The sequence below is a fragment of the Hemitrygon akajei genome, chromosome 4, assembly GCF_048418815.1.
Source record: "Hemitrygon akajei chromosome 4, sHemAka1.3, whole genome shotgun sequence".
Taxonomy (NCBI): Eukaryota; Metazoa; Chordata; class Chondrichthyes; order Myliobatiformes; family Dasyatidae; genus Hemitrygon; species Hemitrygon akajei.
In genome coordinates this window covers 162,520,951-162,544,057 of record NC_133127.1, presented here as the reverse complement: position 1 = coordinate 162,544,057, position 23,107 = coordinate 162,520,951, and the positions used below count along the sequence as shown (strand labels likewise).

Sequence of the window (23,107 nt, the reverse complement as noted above, 5' to 3'; positions counted from 1 at the left end):
TTGAGGCTGAAAAAAAAAACCATAGTTGGGAGCTTAACATTCCAAGGATCAAAGGATACACATTGTATCGAAAGGATTGGCAGAGGGGCTGTGGGGGGGGGGGGGGGGGTGCTGGCTCTGTTGGTAAAAAATGAAATCAAATTCTTAGAAGGAGGTGACTTAGGTTTGGAAGATGTAGAATCCTTGTAGGTAGAGTTAAGGAACTGCAAGGGTGAAAAAGCTGATGGGTGTTGTATGAAGGCCTCCAAGTTTGTAGCCAGGATGTGGGATACAAATCACAATGGGAGATAGAATGGGCAATGTTACAATAGTCATGGAGGATGTCAATATGTAGGTAGATTGGGAAAATAAGGTTGCTTCTGGATCCCAAGAGCAGGGATTTGTAGACTGCCTACAAGATAGCTTTTTAGAGCAGTTTGTGATTGAGTTCACCAGAGGAAAGGCAATTCTGGATTGGGTGTTGTGTAATGAAGCAAATTTGATTAGGGAGTTTAAGATAAAGTAACTCTTAGGAGGCAGTGATCATAATATGATAGAATTCACCCTGCAGCTTGAGAGAGAAAAGACGTATCAGTATTACAGAGGAGTAAGGGGAGTTATCGAGGCACGAGAGAGGAGCTGGCCAAAGTTGATTGGAAGTGACATTAGCAGGGATGACAGCAGAACAGCAATGGCTGGAGTTCCTGAGGACAATTCAGAAGGCACAGGATTGATACATCCCAACGATGAAGAAGTATTCTAAAGGGAGGATGAGGCAACCGTGGCTGACAAGGGAAGTCAAAGACGGCAGAAAAACAACAAAGTATAATATTGCAAAAGTTAGTGGCAAGTTAGAAGATAGAGATTTTCAAAAACCAACAGAAGACACCTATAAAAGCCAAAAGGAGAGAAAAGATAAAACATGAAAGAAAGCTAGTCAATAATATACAAGAGGATACTAAAAGTACTTTCAAATATGTAAAGAATAAAAGAAAGGTGACAATGAATATTGGACTACTGGAAAATGACACTGGAGAGGTTGTAATGGGACACAAAGAGTGGCAGAGGGACTTTGGAAAGCAGGAGCATTATGCCAGAAATTTGAGAGTGTCGGAGGCAGAAGTGAATGTTATTACTATTACTAAGGAGAAGATGCATGGGAGGATGAAAGTTCTGAAGGTAGGTAAGTCAGCTGGACCAGGTGGACTACACCTGAAGGTTCTGAAAGATGTTGCTGAAATGATTGTCAAGGCATAGATTCTAGAATGATTCTGGAGAACTGGAAAACTGCAAATGTCATTCCACTCTTAAAAAGGGAGGGAGGCAAAAGAGAGGAAATTACTGGCCAGTTAGCCTGATGTCAGTGGTTGGGAAGATTTTGGAGCCTATTTATAAGGATGAGGTTTCAGGGTACTTGGAGGCACATGATAAAATAGGCCAAAGTCAGCATGGTTACCTGAAGAGGAAATCTTGCCTGATAAATCTGATGGAATTCTTTGAGGAAATAACAGGCAGGATAAACAAAGGAGAGTCAGTGGATGTTGTTTACTTGGATTTTCATTAGGCCTTTGACAAAGCATTGCACATGAAGCTGCTGAACAAGACAATAGCCCATGGTATTACCGTAGATAGAAGATTGGCTGACTGGTAGGAGGCAAAGAGTGGGAATAAAGGGGCCTTTTCTGGTTGGCTGCTGGTGATAACTGGTGTTCCTTAGGAGTTGGTGTTGGGACCGCTTCTTTTTACATTATATGTGAATGATTTAGATGATAGAATTGATGGGTTTGTGGCCATGTTTATTGACGATACGAAGATAGGTGGAGGGGTAAGTAGTGTTGAGGAAGTAGAGAGGCTACAGAAGGACTTAGATTGGGAGAATGGGCAAAGAAGTGGCAGATGGAATATAGTGTCAGGAAGTGTATGGTCATGCACTTTGGGAGAAGAAACAAAGAACACTATTTTTTAAATGGGGAGAAATTTCAAAAATCATGGGTGCAAAAGGTCTTGGGAGTCCTTGGGTTGAATTCCCTAAAGGTTACTTTGCAGGTTGGCTCGGTGGTAGGGAATGCAATGTTAGCATTTATTTAGAGAGGACTAGAATACAAAAGCAAGGATATAACACTGAAGCTTTATAAGGAACTAGTCAGACTGCACTTGGAGTATTGTGAGCACTTTTGGGCCCCTTATCTAAAAAAAGATGTGCTGGCATTGGAGAAGGTCCCGAGGAGGTTCATAAGAATGATCCCAGAATGAAAGAGGAAAGTTTCAGACTAGAGGGATGTTCATTTAGAATTTCTCTAGCCAGAGGGTAGTGAATCTATGGAATTCATTGCAACAAACGGCTATGGAAACTAAGCCACTGAGTATAGTTTGATAGGTTCTTGATTAGTCAGAGTATCAAAGGTTACAGGGAGAATGCAGGAGAATGGGGCTGACAGGGATGAGGCAATAGGTGAGCAGACCCGATGGGCTAAATGGCCTAATTCTGCTGCTGGCTTATGGTAGTCTTTCCTTTCAGGCTTGGCTCAGCGTCAGCCAGACTTCTGAACCAGTAAAATTACATGAAAGACCACATCCTGTAGAAAACAATAGGTGCAAAAAATAATAAGAATTTCAAAATTAGCTACTGTCAAGATTCCACACACACTCAATGGGAAGTAATTCTCTTGAATGTCCCATCCAGGTAAATTACAAGGCCTATGCTTTTCTTTTCCTTGAGATAATGGAAAGCTCACATACCCAAATTCTCTCATGAAAGGATATGGAACTTCAAGCTAACTTTCCGCTGGTTCAATTTAGGGTTTGTATAACTGCTTTTTATGCATTTGACCACTAACCTTGTTAAGGCAGCATTGTTATCAATCCTGACTTTCAGATCTTCATTTTGCTGTTGAAGTACTTGAACTTTTTCTTCCAACACCACATTCTTCTCAGCCTGCAGAGATGACATAAAAATGAGTTTGCTTCAAGAAAATTAATACACCATTGTGAATTCTTAGATGTAATGGCTACCAAAGTCCTGCAGTTAAACAGTATTACAAGGAAACATGTTCGAACTCTTAATATGCATTGGAAGTATGCAGGCACTGCCTTAGTAACAATACTGAGGATGTAGATGTTAAGTTTTGTTGCTCCAAACATTAAACTAATTGAAAGGAAAACACGGGAGCTGGGAATAACTTGTGTACGTTTAGTTTTACTTTTAATGAGGCATGCGCATATGACGTAGCAGCATAATGACATATGACTTTAATGTACTCTTACATATAACCTGTAATGAATTATGTAAACAACAAAGAATGCTTAAACAATATATTTACAATATTATTCAAATGTTACTGAAATACTAAATACACAACAGTAGATTAGTTCTGCTGAAGGGTTTTGGCCTGAAACATCGACTGTACTCTTTTTCCATATATGCTGCCTGGTCTGCTGAGTTCCTCCAGCATTTTGTGTGTGTGTATGTTGAGTATTAACTTTTGAAACTGTCACAGACTGATACCTCATCATGGGAATTTGTGTGTGGAATGGTTTTCTATCCATTATGTTGGTAAATAATGGAAATTGCCAACAAATTTCCAATACTGATCCACTACACTGGGAGGTCAAACTCAGAAATTATCAGTGTGAGACAAAATCCACGCTGCCATTGCATGTTCCAGTTTTATTCCAATATGTGTAAAAGCTGTAATTTCTGTTTAATTGGATCTGAGTGTTGTGTGTTGAAAGTAATATAACTATTGACCTTGTCGCTCAACACTGTTTTTGTTTATTGCTGGGATTGCAGGGGCAATAACTCCATCACTTTAGGTATAATCAACTTTGTTACATGCTGGAATTAAAAGGATCCCTCCTTCAGAGAAAACAAAAGAATAAGAGGAGAGAGAGAAGCAGAGAAGTGGATCGTAGAATAGTAGAGCACAGTAAAGGCACTTCAACACACGGTGTTGTACCAACCCACTCCACTATCAATCTAACCCTTCCCTCCCACATACGCCTCCATTCTTCCATCCATGTACCTATGTAAGCACCTAATGTATCTGTCTCTACCATCACCCCTGCAGTGTGTCCCATGTAGCCACCACTCCCTATGTACAAACCTACCTCTGACACCTCCCCTTTCCTTTCCTCCAAACACTTTGCATTAGCCATTTCCTTCCTGGAAGTCTCTAACTATGCCTCTTATCATCTTATACGCCTCTATCATGTTGCTAATCTCTTCTGCACCCTCTCCTTAAGCAGAAAACATTGACTGTTTATTCCTCTCCATAGATGCTGCCTGACCTACAGAGTTCCTCCAGCATTTTGAGTGTTGCTCAAGATTTACAGCATCTGTTGAATCTGTTGTTTGTAATCTTCTTTGTGCATCCCCTCAGTGCCCATCTTCTTTGTGCCTTTGCTGCCTAATTGCTCCTATACAACGCCTACAGCCAATCTGGTGGGAGTTAGACCACAGGCACCCTTGGGCTTACAATGCACAGCTGTGAACATGAGGGCTTGAGGGTTGCAACAACATGGAAATGCAATGGAAGATTTGAATGGTAACTGTGAACCCTGACTGACAGATTATTGGTGTACATATGCTGAAATATCCTTCACTTCCTTTTAGTCCCTCTCTCTGGATCAAGGATGACTTCTACTCCTGTCGTCAAGAGTCTTAAGATGACTGATCAGGCCAATTTGGGATTTGCATACTCTGCCACGTGTGGGCCAAGCTTGGTAACTGGACAACTTGGGAAGCAGTACACCTCTTGCACATTTACACCGGGCTTCTGTGTGCTGCCAATAATGGACTTGATTGTGGTGCTCTGTCTCCATCTTCAAAGATCACGGGTTGGGGATTCCCATGAGTCGGTGGGGTCACCACACTTTCTCAAGGGCTCTGAGAATATTTCTGATTATCTCCCTTATTTCATTTAATGATCTCTTCCTATATAACAGCTTAGAAGAGAGGGTCTATTTTGGGAGTCCAGTGCTGGGCATTCAGCGAAAATGGCTGCCTGTAATTGGGGCCTCAACATCATGCACACTGGCAGGAAAAGGATATAGATATTGGTTTGTTCTGAAGTGCAGGTGACATAGGTTGAACAGTATCCTATTTGTTCTACAGATCAGCTCCAGTCCTGCAGAAAGCTTGTTGAAGAAGAGGCGTGCCACTTAGGTAAGAAAGTATAGGGGAGATGATGCTTGGTCTCGGCATTAAGATGGTTCTGGACCTGTTAGTTATAATCATGGCATGCTTGTCATGATAGAGACAAACTGGAGATGCATTTCTGCAGTTAGTCAAACTTGAGAAGGATAGAAACATAGAAAACCTACAGCACAATATGGGCCCTTATGCCACAAAGCTATGCCGAATATGTCCTTACCTGAGAAATTACCTAGGGTTGCCCAAAGCCCTCTATTTTTCTGAGCTCCATGTACCTGTCCAGGAGTTTCTTAGCAGACCCTATTGATTCCACTTCCACCACCGTCGCCGGCAGCCCATTCCAAGGACTCACCACTCTCCGTGTAAAAAAAACTTAACCCTGACATCTCCTCTGTACCTGCTTCCAAGCACCTTAAAACTGTGCCCTCTCGTGCTAGCCATTTCAGCCCTGGGAAAAAGCCTCTGACTATCCACATGATCAATGCCTCTCATCATCTTATACACTTCTATCAGCTCACCTCTCATCCTCCGTCGCTTCAAGGAAAAAAGGCCAAGTTCACTCAACCTATTCTCATAAGGCATCTCCCCCATTCCAGGCAACATCCTTCCTATAGTGAATCTCTTCTGCACCCTTTCTATGGTTTCCACATCCTTCCTATAGTGAGGTGACCAGAACTGAGCACAGTACTCCAAGTGGAGCCTCACCAGGGTCCTAAATAGCTGCAACATTACCTCTCGGTTCCTAAACTCAATCCCACAGTTTATAAAGGCAAATGCACCATATGCTTTCTTAACCACAGAGTCAACCTGCACAGCAGCTTTGAGTGTCCTATGGACTTGGAACCCAAGATCCCTCTGATCCTCCACACTACCAAGAGTCTTACCATTAATACTATATTCATCATATTTGACCTACCAAAATGAACCACCTCATACTTATCTGGGTTGAACTCGATCTGCCACTTCTCAGCCCAGTTTTGCATCCTATCAATGTCCCACTGTAACCTCTGACAGCCCTCCAAACTATCCACAACACCTCCAACCTTTGTGTCATCAGCAAATTTACTAACACATTCCTCCACTTCCTCATCCAGGTCATTTATAAAAAATCACAAAGAGAAGGGGTCCCAGAACAGATTCCTGAGGCACACCACTGGTCACCGACCTCCATGCAGAATATGACCTGTCTACAACAACTCTTTGCCTTCTGTGGGCAAGCCAATTCTGGATCTACAAAGCAAGGTCTCCTTGGATCCCATGCCTCCTTACTTTCTCAATAAGCCTTGCATGGGGTACCTTATCAAATGCCTTGCTAAAATCCATGTACACTACATCTACTGTTCTACCTTCATCAACGTGTTTAGTCACATCCTCAAAAAAATAAATCAGGCTTGTAATGCATGACCTGCCCTTGACAAAGCCATGCTGACTATTCCTAATCGTATTATGCCTCTCCAAATGTTCATAAATCCTGCCTCTCAGAATCTTCCCCATCAACTTACCAACCACTGAGATAAGATTCATTGGTCTATAATTTCCTGGGCTATCTCTACTCCCTTTCTTGAATAATAGAACAACATCCGCAACTCTCCAATCCTCTGGAACCTCTACCATCCCTATTGATGATGCAAAGATCATTGCCAGAGGCTCAGCAATCTCCTCCCTCGCCTCCCACAGTAGCCTCGGGCCCATCTCGTCCGGTCTCAGTGACTTATCCAACATGATGCTTTCCAAAAGCTCCTGCACATCCTCTTTCTTAATATCTATATGCTCAAGCTTTTCAGTCTGCTGTAAGTCATCCCTACGATCACCAAGATCCTTCTCCATAGTGAATACTGAAGCAATGTACTCATTAAGTACCTCTGTTATTTGCTCCAAACACACTTTTCCAGAGAATAAGGGGTAGGTCATTTAGGACAGAGTTAAGGAAGAACTTCTTCTCCCAGAGAGTTGTGGGGGTCTGGAATGCACTGCCTCGGAAGGTAGTGGAGGCCAATTCTCTGGATGCTTTCAAGAAGGAGCTAGATAGGTATCTTATGGATAGGGGAATCAAGGGATATGGGGACAAGGCAGGAACCGGGTATTGATAGGAATTGATCAGCCATGATCTCAAAATGGCAGTGCAGGCTTGAAGGGCCGAATGGTCTACTTCTGCACCTATTGTCTATTGTCACACTTGATTGGTCCTATTCTCTCCCGTCTTATCCTCTTGCTCTTCACATACTTGAATGCCTTGCAGTTTTCCTTACTCCTGTTCACCAAGGCCTTCTCATTGGCCCCTTCTGGCTCACCTAATTTCTTTTTTAAGCTCCTTCCTGCTAGCCTTATAATCTTCTACATCTCTATCATTACCTAGTTTTTTGAACCTTTCGTAAGCTCTTCTTTTCTTCATGACTAGATTTACAACAATTTCTCTGCAATTTCTCCCATTTGATAGCATCAAAAATTGTATGAGATGATAGCAAAGCCATATTTTGGTGGTTGTGCTTCCTAATTGTCTACAGGATTAGATGTGTGGTGATGGCAATCAATCACCCATTTACTTTAATCCTACACAAATTCCGTCTTGTTCTCCCCACACTCTTATCATCCTCCCTAGATTCTATCCTTCTACTACCCATTATGGACAATTAACCTAACAAGCTTCATGTATTTGGGATTTGGAAGGAAACTGGAGCACAGGGGAAACCCACACGGTCACACGGGAAACATGCAAACTCCACATAGATGACACTGGAGGTTAAGATTGAACCCAGGTCCTTAGCGCCGAGAGGCAGAGGCTCCACAGAGTTCTGTTGAGTTTTTCCACTGTAGGTTGGAGAAGCGAGGGATCTAAGGAGATGTGAGGGAAGTGTAGGGCTGGGACCACGGAAGAAGAACAGTTCAGAGTGAGAACTGAGAGCAACAGAATGTACTGTAACTTAGACTAGTAGTGGGATGTCTAATTTCATTGAACAACACTAAACAAACATTACAGTGGGAATTACATAATTGTGGTTTTCCCCATGCAAAACAAAGCTGGTTGCACATGGCTATTAGCAACTGGAACTGCTCAGTTGGATTTCCAGACTGAATCTAAAGAAAGATCAATTTTTATCATATAATTCTGAAAAATGGAACTAGACAATTGAAATTGGAATAATTTCTATTTAAAGGACCTACTTTTTCAATCTAATCTAAAAGCACTATCTTAATGGCATTTCCATTAAAACCACACAGATACAACAAATTTATAAATCTGGTTCTAAACCTTGCAAGTTTAATGAATAGAAATCTATCTATTTTTTCTAACCAGTTTTTCCAGTTGCATAATTTTCTTTTCTTGGTTGTGAATTTGTTGATTTTTCATTTCAAGAACATGTTTTAAACTGTTCATATCTTCCTCTAAGTGCTGGTAAGGTGCCAAGGCAATCTGTCAAAATATATAGAAAAACAAGGTAAAATATTTAAATTTAAGCTTGGCTCAATTTTGACTTTTGTCCATTAAACCATGCATTATGGTACTTGAAATGTTGTCATTTGAAGCAACTTCCTGTATCACTGGTAAAATGCAACTATACAGAGCCCAAGTATAAATACAAGCAAGAAAGAAAAGCTTTATTTGTCAAGAAGTATGTACAGTATATTGAAACATCAGGACATACAGTGAAATGAGTTGTTTGCATCAATGACCAACTGACCGAGATATGCAGGGCTCAGCCCACAAGTGTTGCCAACAGAATGTGGTCCACAACTTACCAACCCCAACTCCTACAGCTTTGGAATGTAGGAGGAAACTGGAGCACCTGCAGGAAACCCACGCAATCACCGGGAGAACGAAAAAACTTGTAACAGACAGCGTCAGCAATTGAACCCCTATCTTACAGTTGCCGCTGTAAAGCATTACCCTTATTGCAGTGCTACTGTGCTATATCTTACAAAGTTGGGTTCTATCTCATTCACTCACTCTCTCCCACGTACAAACATGTGCTGTTAGTTACCATGGCTTGCTCTAACAAATAGCACTATGGTTCTGAAAATCAGAGGTAGTGTCAACAGCCTAATTTTAGTAGCCACATGTATAGAGCTTCACAGCATGGTAACCTAGTGGCTAACGTAATGCTTTACAGCACCCATAATCAGGGTTCAATTCCAGTTGGTGTCTGTGAGGTGTTTATACATTCTCTCCGTGACCACATGGGTTTCCTCCAGGTACTCCAGTTTCCTTCCACATTCCAAAGATGTAAAGACTCGCTACAGTATGAGGGCACTGGAAACAAGGCGACACTCGTGAGTTGTCCCAGCACCTCCCCAGACTGGTTGGCCTTTGTTGCAAACAACTTATTTCGCTGTTTTGATGCTTTGATGTACATGTGACAGATAAGGCTAATATTTTCCTTTGTATTTATCACAATGCAGAAACATTGGTACTGCAGAAGCTGGAGACTTGATGAAAGATCTCAGTCCAAAACACTGACTGTTTATTCCTCTCCATCGATACTGCCTGATCTGCTGAGTTCTTCTAGCATTTTGTGTGTTATTATTGAAATTGGTTTATTACTATCTGAAGGCAATGGAAATCCATCCTGTCTGGATCTTGCACCCTGCTCAGACTGCTTGATCAACAAGTTCACTCTCCACTGGATATACAGAATAAATCTCTATCCAGCAATATTATATTCAGCATCACCCCTCAAGCAGGCAGTTTTGAGTTTGATGTTGTCATCCTTAAACTCCGGTAATACTGACATAAATGCATTTTATTCAAAGGATTATGATTATTGATTGGGTAGGGGATAGTGTCCAGCTACATAATAATCAGATGGAAATCCCCAATTTATTCACAACACAACTTTGCGTCTGAGAATATATTAACATAAAGTTTCTCAGAGGCACTTCTACGTCATTTCACATAGAATGCATTAGACTCTGTAAATTACTGGTAAGTCAGGAAATAATTTTTCATTTGCATATGGTCAAAATGTACAATGAGAAATAAAGTGCTTAAGGAGTTGATTTTTTTTAGCAACTCTACTTAAGGAAAAAAAGACTTACAGAGAACTACTTGCCCCTTTTCAAATTATGCCATTTAATCTTTAAAGCTTCCACCTATGTTCCTGTACAGGCAGAACCTCCTCTGGTGTAATTCTGATCAATGCAAATGAGGCTTAATTTTCCAGTCTAAACCAACAAAGCATTCTAAATTATCCATTGCTATTACAGGTTGAGTACCCCTTATCCAAAATCTGAAAACTTCCGAAATCCGAAATTTTTTTGAGCAGTGAACTACGTCACAATTGGAAAATTCCACAAAGCACTGGGAAGGTTCCCAGGTGATTTGCAGGTTTCTGAGCATCACAGACATTTCTGAGAAGTGACCTCACATATGTAATGAACAGAACTTGATGAAAAATACTAAAACACTGCATAAAACAAAAATTGAAGATATTGATTATATATTGAAGGAGTAGATTCATCAGTGTCACTGTGAACATATGCCAATTAATGGTACGCTGATCATGAAATAAGCAAAGATCTATCATGATAAACTGAAAATTGAGGGTAATTTTAAATAGTCAGCAGGTTGGTTGCAGAAATTTAGGAAAAGACATGGGATTAAATTTTTAAAGTGCCTGCTGATCATGGAGCAATAGAGAAACTCATTAATGAGTTTGCCAAGATTGTCGCTTATGAAAATCTAACATCAGAACAAGTCTACAATGTTGATTGTTTTTATACCTGATATAAACCCAATAAAAGTAAAATTCAAATACAGGTTACTGCAACCTTTTAATTAAAACATGTCATTGAAGGTGGAGTCTGAAAGCCAGCTGTTCAGCAGCTGATTTAGGTACTCTCCCAATGCTGCTGAGTTGTTCTTGTTAGCCTGCACACATTCTATTTTCATTATATTAATGTTATGTATTTACTGTTGCTGTTAAGTATGTATGAGTGATGGACAAGTGCAAGACAAAGACACCTTACCAGTAGCACATAAATTCAGAGTCAGAAATGATGGCGATCCCAAGCTATCTCATCATATGTTCCAAAATCCAAAATACAGAACACTTCCTGCCCCAAACATTTCAGATAAAGGGTACTCAACCTGTACTGATTTGGATTTAGTTGTGAATAATAGAAACCAACAATCTCCAATTTTTCCAAACAGCAATAAGGACTGAAAAAATCATCTAAATGAACCAAAATTAAAATATGCAACGTTCTATGTCCATTTTACTGTCAAATGACACTGGTTGCTTAAACTATGAGAAAAGGAGGCAAAGCGCAACCAGAGTGTTACGCCTCTGAAATCATGAATAAATAAAAGTGACAGTTCATACTAAAATGATTTTGCAGCAGAGTATTTCTTGTCCATCAGTACCTAATGGTTAACTGATGTATAATAAATACATAACATCCTGAAAACACTCAGCAGGACTAACTACATCTAACAGAGATAACTTTCAAAACTTTGCACCTGGATGTTAACTCTGACTTTCCACGGATGCTGCCTAATCTGCCGAGTGCTTCCAGCATCTGCAGTTTCTTTGCTTTTCATTACCCACGTGTATCTTTACCCAATAGTGTCACTAAGTAAAAAGTAACAACTCCATTTGTGTCTGTTGAGTCCGCAAAAGACACAATGGGGAAAGTTCTGGAAATTGGATTGCATCGTAGAAAATGGATCCATTTTCTATAATGAAATCCAAATTCCAGAACTTCAATCCGCATATAATATCCTGCAAAACATCACGTATCTTCCAAATTGTGGTTTGACGGTAATGTATATACAAAGGCACTCTGGGGAAATACTATTTCCGTTTTCTATAATGAAAGTCAACTTCCAGAACTTCAATCTACATATAGCATTTCCCCACTGTGTCTTTCTATCTACTGTACATTACTGTCAAATGACAGTGCAGCAACCACACTTACTCCGAGTGGCTCACCAGACGAGGGGTAACAGGAAAAGCCTGAATGAGTTATGGGGAAAGCAGAGTAAGTGTGGAAATCAAAAGTGATTCACAGTTTTGAGGAGAACACCTAGTTCCATGTTCAAGTACAAAATGCTAGTGACAGCCTCAACAGTCATTTATTTGGCTGCTGTGCAACTGAGCAATCTAATTTCACAGAATGACCCATAATAATTATTCATCTTCTATCTCCACAATCTACATAAGGTATGATGCACTGAGCTCTCACCACTTATCACCTGTAGAGCCAGCTTTTGGCTTGCTGATAGATTACATGGAGATGAATTGACTACAATTATGAAAAACTGACATAACATTACACATCTGTTCTTGTGGTTATTATTTGTATGTGATCTTCAGAGAGAAATGAAAAATTTAATTAAGCAATATTTATCATTTCAAGCATTCCTTAATTATGGCACACAAACTCCAGGTATGCTTTACCTCAACTTGCTCATCTATGTTCTTTTTTAAGGCCTCTTCAAATCGTTTTGCTTTGTCTTTCAGTGAGCGATTCTGAAATGTTAACGTGTCAACTTGATCCTTGAATACAGAAACAGAAAATCGGTTTAATAAACTGTGGAAACGATGTTGTTTTAACATTGTTATCAGGCGGAAACAATGATTCCCAATTCTGAAGTATGTCTTGCAGGCTTTGACCATTAGCAGCTGGATGTTCAACTATTGATGATCCAGATGCAATATTTCCTTTCCTTCTCTACACTACATCTTGAGGAAAAACATTTCCAAAAGTGAATTTATTATTATCTTCCTCCTCACACCAACACATTTCTTGTCTTAGTTTATGCCACGTGGATGGGCCTAAAAGAGAGAGGCTTACTAGCTTCAAGAGGAAGATAGAGAGTGCGCAAGGGTGCCCAAGACTTTTGCACAGTACTGTAACAATGTTTATGTATTACATTGTACTGCAGCTGCAGAAAGAAAATTTTCATAACATACAGTATGTGAGAGATGATAAATCTGATTCTGATATGGGTCTCTACTGTGGACTGAAAGTGGGTAAAGGAGAGGGGAGGGAGTGAGTGGAAAGAACCAGAGAGACATTCTGTAATGATCAATAAACCAATTGTTTGGAATCAAATGACCTTGCCTGGCGTGTCAGGGCTGGGTGAGGCTGCACCCACACCACCTTCTGCTCCTGGAACCTCTTCTCTGCCACCTGTCCCACACCCCTCCCACAGCACTGCATGCTCATCACTCCCAACAAACTCACTCTCTGCTCCATGTTGACGAATAGTATACTTTGCAAAAGTCTTAGGCACCACAGCTATATATATGTGTGCCAAAGACCTTTGCACGTACTGTAAAATTTTCACTTAGGCTAATGTACATTGTCCAATCCACTAAAACATTGAACCCCAAACCTTCACTTTCAACATTAAACTTTTTAATTCTTATCTTTAAGAATTTTTGCTCCCACTTCCAATAGTGACAACGTGTTGAGTTATATAGCACACTTAATATAATGACACTTTGCAAATTTCTTCAGAGGAGTGTTATCACAGGGTGATTAATCCCTGGAATTCTCCATTTTGGAGGCTTCTGGTCGTATATATACAAGAGGTAGATACATTTTTGAAAGTTCGGGGAATTGGTGCATCTGGGAATCAGTCACTGAGAAGAGGTCAAGTCCTGGCCGTAAATACATTGAATAGTGGAGAAGGCTTTAAGGGGCCAAAATGGCTGACTCCTAGTTTCACACATTCCTCTTTTCTGTCTCTTGCTTCTCATGCTTTTGGCAAGAAAATGCAGTTAAGCTAAAAATGATATTTGTCTCAGTATCACATGCAAAATAAAGAAATGGAATTTATCAGCAATTACTTATTTGAAAACAAATTTAATGATTTTCATGATGACTGGTTCCAAATAAGCCTTTGTCTTAACTCTTTGTTCTGAAATGCTACTAACCTGAAGGGAAAGTCTTAGTTTTTCAAATTCTTCTTCTAAAGTCATCCTCTCAAGTTCATGGATGGCTTTTAGTTCTGAAAAAGAAAATGCTGCGTGAAATTTTACTGTAAATACCATTGAGAAAGTCAAATACCCTAGAAGGAGAAATATGAAACGAATTGTAGATGGAAACTAGCTTGAGAAAATTAACATTTACATATATTTCAACAGTTGAAAACTAGGATTTTTTTTGTCTTCTGTATTTGAATTATAATAAACTCAGTTGGTGAATCTTCATAATTTGGTTTGAAGTCTCTGGGTAATTTTTTTCTGCTCTTTCCTGAATATGTCAATATATTTTGGCAGATTAAGGTCATTGGTTCAAAAATAGTTCTCTACTGCTTATGAGTCAGGAACAATTGAAAATGTGTGATTTGTTGCTCAATTAAAATTATTTCAGCGGTCAGCTGGAGCTGATGCTGCAAGTGGTATTGATGGCATTTCCTATTAATATCAGTGAGAAGCAGTTTGCATGAGAGGTCAACAAACTATCTGCTGAAGGAACTCAGAAGCTGCATGGGGTGAGGAATTTGTAAATATTGGGTTGAAGGCATGCATCAGGATTGAGTATAGGGGGAAGATAGCCGGTATAAAGAGGAGAGAAGGAGAGGTGAGACAGGGGCCAGCAGGTGGTTGGTGGAACATGGATTCATAAAGAATGATGGGCGGATGGAGAGAAGTATGGGAGAGAGAAAACACTGGAGTTGGAGCAGAGGCATGTGGATGAATGAACAATAAGTGGTTCAGAAACCTACAGAATCAAAGAATCTACAAAAAGAATTAATACAAACATACTACAATATATGAGAATTGATCGAGGAAAATTTCAATAAAATCAACAAGAACTGTTGTCATATTGATGTAAAATATACTTGCAGAATATGGATATCAATGCATTCTTTTCATTACTGCTTCCTTTTGCAATTATTTACTTGTCGATTTTCAAGAGATTTTCCTTGTACTACCATCCTTTCTATCAATATACAGCAAGAGAACAAGGTAGTTCTCTTTATATCATTTCTAAGTAGTACCTTCAAGTTTCTTTTCATGCTTATTTTGAAGAATAGTTATTGCAGCACTGTGACTGTTATCTAGTTCTGTGATTGTACTGGTATGGATAGTTGTCATGTCTTCCATCTGATAAAAGACAAGAACAAGTCAATTGGTGACAGCCACAAACAATTCCTCCTTCAAGTACAACCTTTCTAAACCGATTTGCAATATGCATACAACAGCTGTCAATATTATCATTATCTCACCAAATCTTCCTATAAAATCTGCAAAAGAATAATTGAAAATATTTCAATATGATTACAATGATCATAATAATCATGAGAAGCATTAGGGCAGCATCCCTGTAGTAGTATCATAAGATGAAGTCGAACAGAAGACAGCAAAAAACTTGTGAGATAATTAAAATAATATTTCAAATGCTTATATTTAAAGCTAAAACCAATTGTTGGGATTGAAGTCAATGAGTTTTTAAATCTGTGCTCTCATTCTCTAAGACATTTTGTATGGCAGGGAAGTGTTGCTCTCTGAATGAGAAGAACAATAAAGCCACATCATAATTGGACATTTTTATAGCCAGAAGAATTCCAAAACAATAGAACTTTTTTCAGGTTCTAATTAATTTTTCAGATACCATCTTGCCTGTAATAGAGAAGGTAGAATAGTATTTGCTGAAGCATTGTTCTGTGCTGTTTCCATTTCCACTCCTCTCGCTGGCCTTATGCTTTGCTCCATCTTAAAAGGAATTGCTTTTTATATACCAGTTTTATGTTCTCACACTAGCAATCAATAAATTTGCTCAATTGCTGTCAATTTATGGTTAATACTGAAACATGAACCCTTTTGCGAGGTGATAATGAAATAAATTTACTTTGACAAGTTAACAGGTAAAAGGGAAGTGGAGATTATATCCAAGTATTTTCTGTGAAAGCACACTGTCATAAGCCATGTTGGAGACTGAGGGGGGAGCAGTGCCCCAATCGCCTTCATTCAGGGGTCTGTGGGAGGAGCCGCAGGAGCAGTCAGCAGAGGGGCGTGTCCAGACAGGTATACATAGTTTAGCACAGACAAGTTAACAGGTAAAAGGGAAGTGGAGATTATATCCAAGTATTTTCTGTGAAAGCAAACTGTCATAAACCATGTTGCCTTTCTGACAACAGGGCTGAAAATGCTCAGTCTCCAGCTCAGCAGGTCCTCAGGTTACCTTAGGCAAAATCAGTTCATTAAAAGTAAACTGGATGGCAAGCAGGGTTAGATCAGCAATTCTGTTGTTCTTGATTATGGGGTGAATAGTGAGAGGGGAGAAGTTAATCAGAAGCTCTGAGAAAAAGAGATTTTGTGTGGCCCTGACAGTGAAATAAAATAAAATGTAAATGTTTGAGAGACTTCTTCATCTTCCAAGATCCAAGCTGCTACTCAGTCATGCCACACCATACTTGTCCATTCCTGTAGGAGGAGGCTCAGCAGAAAAATACTTAACCTCGTAACTTCCTTTACCAGCACAAAATGGATCCTTTGCGTATGAAGTCCCATTTACATTGGTGACTCATCGGCCACATCCTGCCAGATTTATGAGCTGGAATGGCTGTGAATTTCTATCTACTTAACCTCTAAATTAATTACTAATTAAAACGTGGAGATGGACCTGTTCCTTGTGCTGAGATCTGATTTTCTTGAGGGACTCTGTATGTTTCTCAATGAGGTGCTCTTTCTCTGTAGCATAATGAGCCTTCAACCTCTCTTCAAGGTCCCGGATCTCTGCTTGCTGTTGCTTTTGGAGCCTCTGTACCTCGATCTCAAACCTCTTTTCCAACTCTTCCTTCTCCTTTTGCAGCTTTTCACATCGTGTTGTATTAAGGGCTGAAACAAACATGATGAAACCATTGCAGATTATTTCTACATTGGGATCAGACATAACGGTAAGAAAATGTACAAAATGCAAAAATAATCCTGAATATGGCAATACTTAGAAAATGAAATGGTGAAACTAAAGGATATTTCCAAACATGGCTTCTGTCTGGAGCACACATTTTTTTTTAGGTAAATAACAACAATTAAGTACAGATGTTTACAGATCTGATACTAACAAAACAAAGACAAATTTATTGATTTATTTGAAGCATGTTAATTAATAATATGTTCGTATGTTCAATGTCAGAACCACCATGCGTATGTGCAGGGGTGATTTACGAAGATGTTGCCGGAGCTAGGACTGATTTAGTTGGGTGAGTTGGGACCTCTTTCACAGGAGCACAAGAGAGTGAGTGTGCGCTGATCTTATGGAGGTGTATAATATAATGAGGAGTGTAGATAGGGCCAATGCACACAGACTTTTCCCCAGGCTTGTGGTATCATGAACAGGAGGGCACGATTTAATAGGAAGCTGAGGGGCAATATTTTTACCCAGAGAGTGCTCTGTAAACGGAATAAGCAGCTTCAGGCAGGTGATTTAACAACATTAAAACGGCAATTCAACGGGTGCACGGATAGGAAAGGTTTAGATGTAAGTGTAATTTGGTCGGATGGGAATCTTTGTCAGCATGAACCAGATGAGCCAAGGGGCCTATCTCCCTGTTGCATGGCAAGACAGAATCACTTGTTCTCTGACCCATAATCCAATATAGCTGCTCTGTCCAGCACTATCACCACTGTGGGGAAGGGCAGAATCCACTTAGTAAGTCCACAACAGAAAAAGTGAAATAATGAATGAAGAGAGGTGATGTCAGAAAAGTAACAAAAATGCTACATAAATGATTTCAGCATGAGGTTAATATAGCACACGTTTGAGATTTTTAAGCATTACTTTAACAAAAGCAAGTTACTTAGTAGTCTTTCAAAAACTGATGTATTTGAATGTTCAGTAAAGACCCTGTGTGATGTATTTTCCCCAGAACATGAATGATTTTGCCTTGGCTGTTCCTCAAGTGCTCTGGAACTTAAGTAAAAATATTTGAAGTCAGAGACAACATTGTGCTATAATATATTATTTATAACCAAGGAGGTGTTGAGGATTTTGTCAACTTTTTTGTAGAATATTTAAAACAATTTAATAATAACTAGTTTAAAATTTGAAAACCAGCTTTATCATATCACAGAAGTACTGCTAACTGGTTCATTAATAAGAGTAGTATTTGCAGTATTTTGGAAGAATGTGAAAATTAATGGAATTTTACTTTGGGCCATTGTACACAACCATGCAGCAGCTTCATTAAACACTTTTGTTTTAAATGTTCTAGTTAATTTTAGCCTTTAATCTCAGGCTATATCTAAATTTAGCCATGCTTAGTCTCCAGAACATGGTTGTGCAATTAGCAATAAGATCCTTCTACTCCATATTGACAAGAGCTTGGTTTCAATACATCCTAATAATAACCTTCTGAGTTCAGATGAAAATCTTGACCTGAAATGTTGACTCTCCATTTTCCTCCACAGATGCTACACGACCAGCTGAGTTCCTTATTTGTTGCTCATTGAATATGCACACATCTGCTAGTCACCAGCTCTGGTTCCATCTGGGGAAGATTAGCTGGTCCCCACAGTATCCTCAGAACCCACAAAACACAGGGTGGAAGCAAGTCATCCTCGATTCAGAAGGACCATTTAAGAAGGTTGCAAGGTAACATTGAACAAGCCATCAATAATAGGTGGTGTTCATTATGCATCCTAAATGCAAGACTAGCAGGAAATAAAGTTTTAACCTAAGTAGATCCATCACATGGAAATTCATATGAATGTGGATTGGGAGTCAGCAAAATATGACAGTCCATACACATACCTTCTACTTAAAAGTGCAAAATGAATGTGAAATTGTCACTAAAAATATTCCAAGCAACAAGGGTTAACATGCAACAAGGTATAGATCATTGTCCATACAATCTAAGCAATGCGTTAGTTCCTGCAAACATTATGGCAAGTGTTCAGACAGACACATGAACACAACGTAAAACTGAAAATAAGAAAATACACATGCTCAGAGAGATATGGATGATTTCAGGCTCATAGTAAATACAAACAGATCGCAACCAATGAAAGGAAAATGAAGAAAGTAAAGGAAATCTGAAAACCTCACAGAATCTAGATAATTCCTATCAAAAATATCATGCTGGATTTTTACCATACATTCTTAAAGTTACAGCATTACATCAGTTACAAAAGAAAGACAAAATAACTATGAATTGAGCAAGAATAGAAATCTGTGCAACAAAGTTCACAGTAAATTTTATTGTTAAAGCATAAATATGTCACCATATACAGCTCTGGGATTCATTTTCTAGTGGGCACACTCAATAAATCTATAGAATAATAACCATAATAGAATCAATGAAAGACTGCCCGACTTGGGCGTTCAGCCAGAATGGAGACGACAACAAGCTGAGCAAATACAAAAAGGAGAAATAATAATAAGCAAACAAATTAATAAATAAACAGTAACTATCAAGAACATGAAATTAAGAGACCATGAAAGTGAGTCTATTGGTTGTGGGAACATTTCAATGATGGGGCAAGTGAAGATGAGTGAAATTATCTCCTTTGGTTCAAGAGCCTGATGGTTGAGGAGTAGTAACTGTTTCTGAACCTGGTGGTGTGTGTCCTGAGGTCTTGTACCTTCTTCCTGATGGCAGCAGCAAGAAGTGATCATGTCCTGGGGGGGGGTTCCTCATAATGAATGCTGCATTCCTGCAACAGTGCTTCACGTAGATGTGCTCAGTGGTTGCGAGGGCTTTGCCTGTGATGGACTGGGCCATATTCCACCACTTTTTGTGGGTTTTCTATTCAAGGGCATTGGTTTCCATACCAGGCTGTGATGCAGCCAGTTAGTACACACGTATAGAAGTTTATGAAAGTTTTAGATGTCATGCTGAATTTTCCCAAACTCCTAAGGATGTAGATGTGCTGCCATGCTTTCTTTGTAATTGACCTTACCTGCTGGGCCCAGGACAGGTCCTCTGAAATAATAACACCTAGTAATTTAAAGTTGCTAACCCTGTCCACGACTGATCCTCAACTGACCAAAAACATGACATCAAAATAAAAGTAAACTCACTATTTGTCTTGGAATTTGTTACTGCCGATTAATTAATCACTGTCTCTGCAATATCCCCCAACTTCCTGAATTGTGGTTTCCTCTCCACCAATGAGATCCATTGACCTCATCTCATTATCTCAGCTTGTTTCCTTGAGTAGAGCAAGAATCAAGTTGCTCGGGTTCTTATTTTCCACTGCAACAGCCTCGTTACTCAATAGATCATTCTTCATAAGTACCACCATCTCCAACAAAATTTCACCACTCCTCCATATTCCCCTTCTGTCCTCTTTCAGCATTTTGAATGGACTGTACACTTCACAACTCCCTTAGCCCATCATTTTGTCTGTAACCCTAGCTCGTTCACTGCCTGTCTGTTGGAACTCCCCTACATAATTGCAGAAGATACAACACTTATTACATTACCTCCTCTTTCCCTACCCTACAGAGACCCCAAAGATCTATTCAGGTAAAGCAGTAATTGACTTGTGGTTTTTCCAGACTTGGTGCCCTGCATTTGTTGTTCACAGTGTGATTTCCTCTACATCAGAGAATTGTAATGCAATTGGCTGACTGCTTTGCATTACACCTACATTCAGTCCCCTATTTAAGCAGCCTTGAGATTCCAGCTGCCTGCCATTTCAGTTCACTGTCCCATTCCCATTTTCATCTTTCTGCCTACATGGTCACAATGAGGCATGAAACAAGTTTGAGGAACAACACTCATCTTCCTTCTTATCTGCTTCACTTGATCATTTTATCAAATTCAACACTTTAATGCATCTTCACTTCTCTTAATCAGGAGTATTATTTTGTACTGTTGATATATTGATTAATTTGCTAACTTTTCTGATCTGTTAGTTTGGGACATATTCCTTTTCAACTAATGTAGCAACATTTTCTCATTCCCTTTTGACTCATTATTATTTTTTTCTGGGCTTACGATATTTTCATACTGCTCTTACTATTTGTTTTGCAGCATTAAAAAAAAATCAGACATTAATCAGTGCTTTCTTTGCTGCATCAGAAGTAGTGTCTTTTGCATTTTATATTAAGTCATCGATCTTGCATCCAGCTTCCCGAACATTAAAATTTTCCATTACAGTACTTTCAGTTTGTGACGGGCCTGGTTACTAAAATAGAGGTTTCTCAGCATTGACTAATTCAGCCAGTTTGATTGTTGTTTACTGAAAACCTTCATTAGCACATATTTGTTTAACATAAATGATTTAGTGGCTGCATGAGAAAGCTGAACAAGCAGTTAATATGCTGTACAAATGCATTGCAACGTCCAGTTTCCATCATATTCCAAGACCACAAATTTAAAAGTTATAAAGTACGCCGAAGGCATGGTCATCTCTTGCTTTTTGAAGATAAGTTTATTAATGCTGCATTAATGACTAACCGCACATCTGCAGTTGTCTAATGTCTTCTTCAAGGATTCTTAAGTAGCTTGTTGAGTTCGATTTCTTAAAATTAGAAATAATTGCACCTTTCTAAATGTAGCTTGAGATTTATTAACTATGATCAAAAGCTCATTACTTTCTGTAGGTTCTTTGGCACGCATCTTCATCTCAAATCAAAACTGATGTGCAATTTGGTTGATTCTTATGGTTTAAAAGATTTTGTGGAAATGTACATCTGAGAATCCAGAGTTTATTTTCCATTGATTATAACATTTAGGAAGGATGGGAGATCGAAGGAGGTCATCTATAAAACCTGTACCTAATTTCTAATGTTTTAGGAACAGCTTATAGACTAACTTAATTATAGGCCATTTCACATAAACTATCAGTATGATAATGTATTATAATAATTATTATATGTTACAAATAGATAGAATTAAATGCATCTTGTATTCACATACCACTGATAACCACAGCCTACTCCTGCCTTTCCTGCCTGTGCACTGTGATGTGGAGATCAGGACCATACTACCTGCCTGTTCACTGCAATGTGGAGATCAGGACCATACTGCCTGCCTGTTCACTGTGATGTGGAGATCAGGACCATACTGCCTGCCTGTTCACTGTGATGTGGAGATCAGGACCATACTGCCTGCCTGTGCACTGTGATGTGGAGATCAGGACCATACTGTATCTCCATCCCCGACTCCCCAGTGAGCCTTGGCACCAGTCCAAGTCACCTTGAACTGAGGGGCCAGATACATCTCATATTTGGCTTTATAGCTTTGCACTTGCAAGAACCTGTGTATCTACAGTGTCCCATCCTTAGATGGGAAAGGTAAAATAAGTTAATTTTTTTCTTCATTTTAAAAATGCTTTAAAAATTATTGGAAAATATTTTAGCTAATTTATTTTAATTTCCATTTCATTGTTTTTAAAATATTTTTGCTGTTAACTTTTGTAAACTATTCTCACTGGATGTTCTCAATCTACCTGCAGCTCTCGACCCAGTTCTCTATTCTATCCAGATTCTCTCTCTGAAATGTATAGCTGGCTGGAACTTCTCTTTCTTGGTGAATCACAGTGAGGTAGCTGTGTCCTTCAACTCCTACAACATTATTTTGAGTACCCTAAGCATCCATGCATCGATCTATCTAGAGACTGTTGTGTGTAAAAACCCCCAGGAAAATAGCAGTTTCTGAGATACTCAAACCACCCCACCTGGCACCAACAATCATTCCACAAAGTCATTTAGATTACATTTCTTTCCCATTCTGAGCATCAATTGAACCTCTTGACCATGTCTGCATGCTTTATGCATTGAGTCCCTGCCACATGATTGGCTAATTAGATATTTGCATTAACAAACAGGTGTACAGGTGCACCTAATGAAGTAGCCACTGAGTGTAACTGTTTCCTCATGGAACCTTACAAATGTTTTGTTCAAAACAAATCTGGAGAAGGATTGACAAGCAATGGCTGTATATGAAAAGTGAGTTGGTATGAGAAGGATAGAAAGTGGGTTTATAACAGCAGACCGGAGGAATTACATAATAATTCAATATCAGGATCAGGTGAATGTGTGAATCTTTTCACCATTTTTTTCTGATGAGGT

The 23,107-nt window shown here is 39.3% G+C and overlaps 1 protein-coding gene across 9 annotated transcripts in view; it reads right to left on the bottom strand.

Moving 5' to 3' along the window:
• LOC140726875 (microtubule-associated tumor suppressor candidate 2-like) overlaps positions 1-23,107 on the bottom strand; it is a 442,790-nt gene that overhangs the window by 8,466 nt on the left and 411,217 nt on the right. For all 9 annotated transcript variants that reach the window (XM_073043825.1, XM_073043824.1, XM_073043822.1 and 6 more), the window contains 6 exons: positions 16,709-16,923; positions 15,084-15,189; positions 14,014-14,087; positions 12,529-12,627; positions 8,424-8,543; positions 2,817-2,914 (listed from right to left, as the gene is read on the bottom strand). In XM_073043825.1, the coding sequence (XP_072899926.1) occupies positions 2,817-2,914; positions 8,424-8,543; positions 12,529-12,627; positions 14,014-14,087; positions 15,084-15,189; positions 16,709-16,923 (712 nt within the window). The remainder of the gene's footprint in view (positions 1-2,816; positions 2,915-8,423; positions 8,544-12,528; positions 12,628-14,013; positions 14,088-15,083; positions 15,190-16,708; positions 16,924-23,107) is intronic.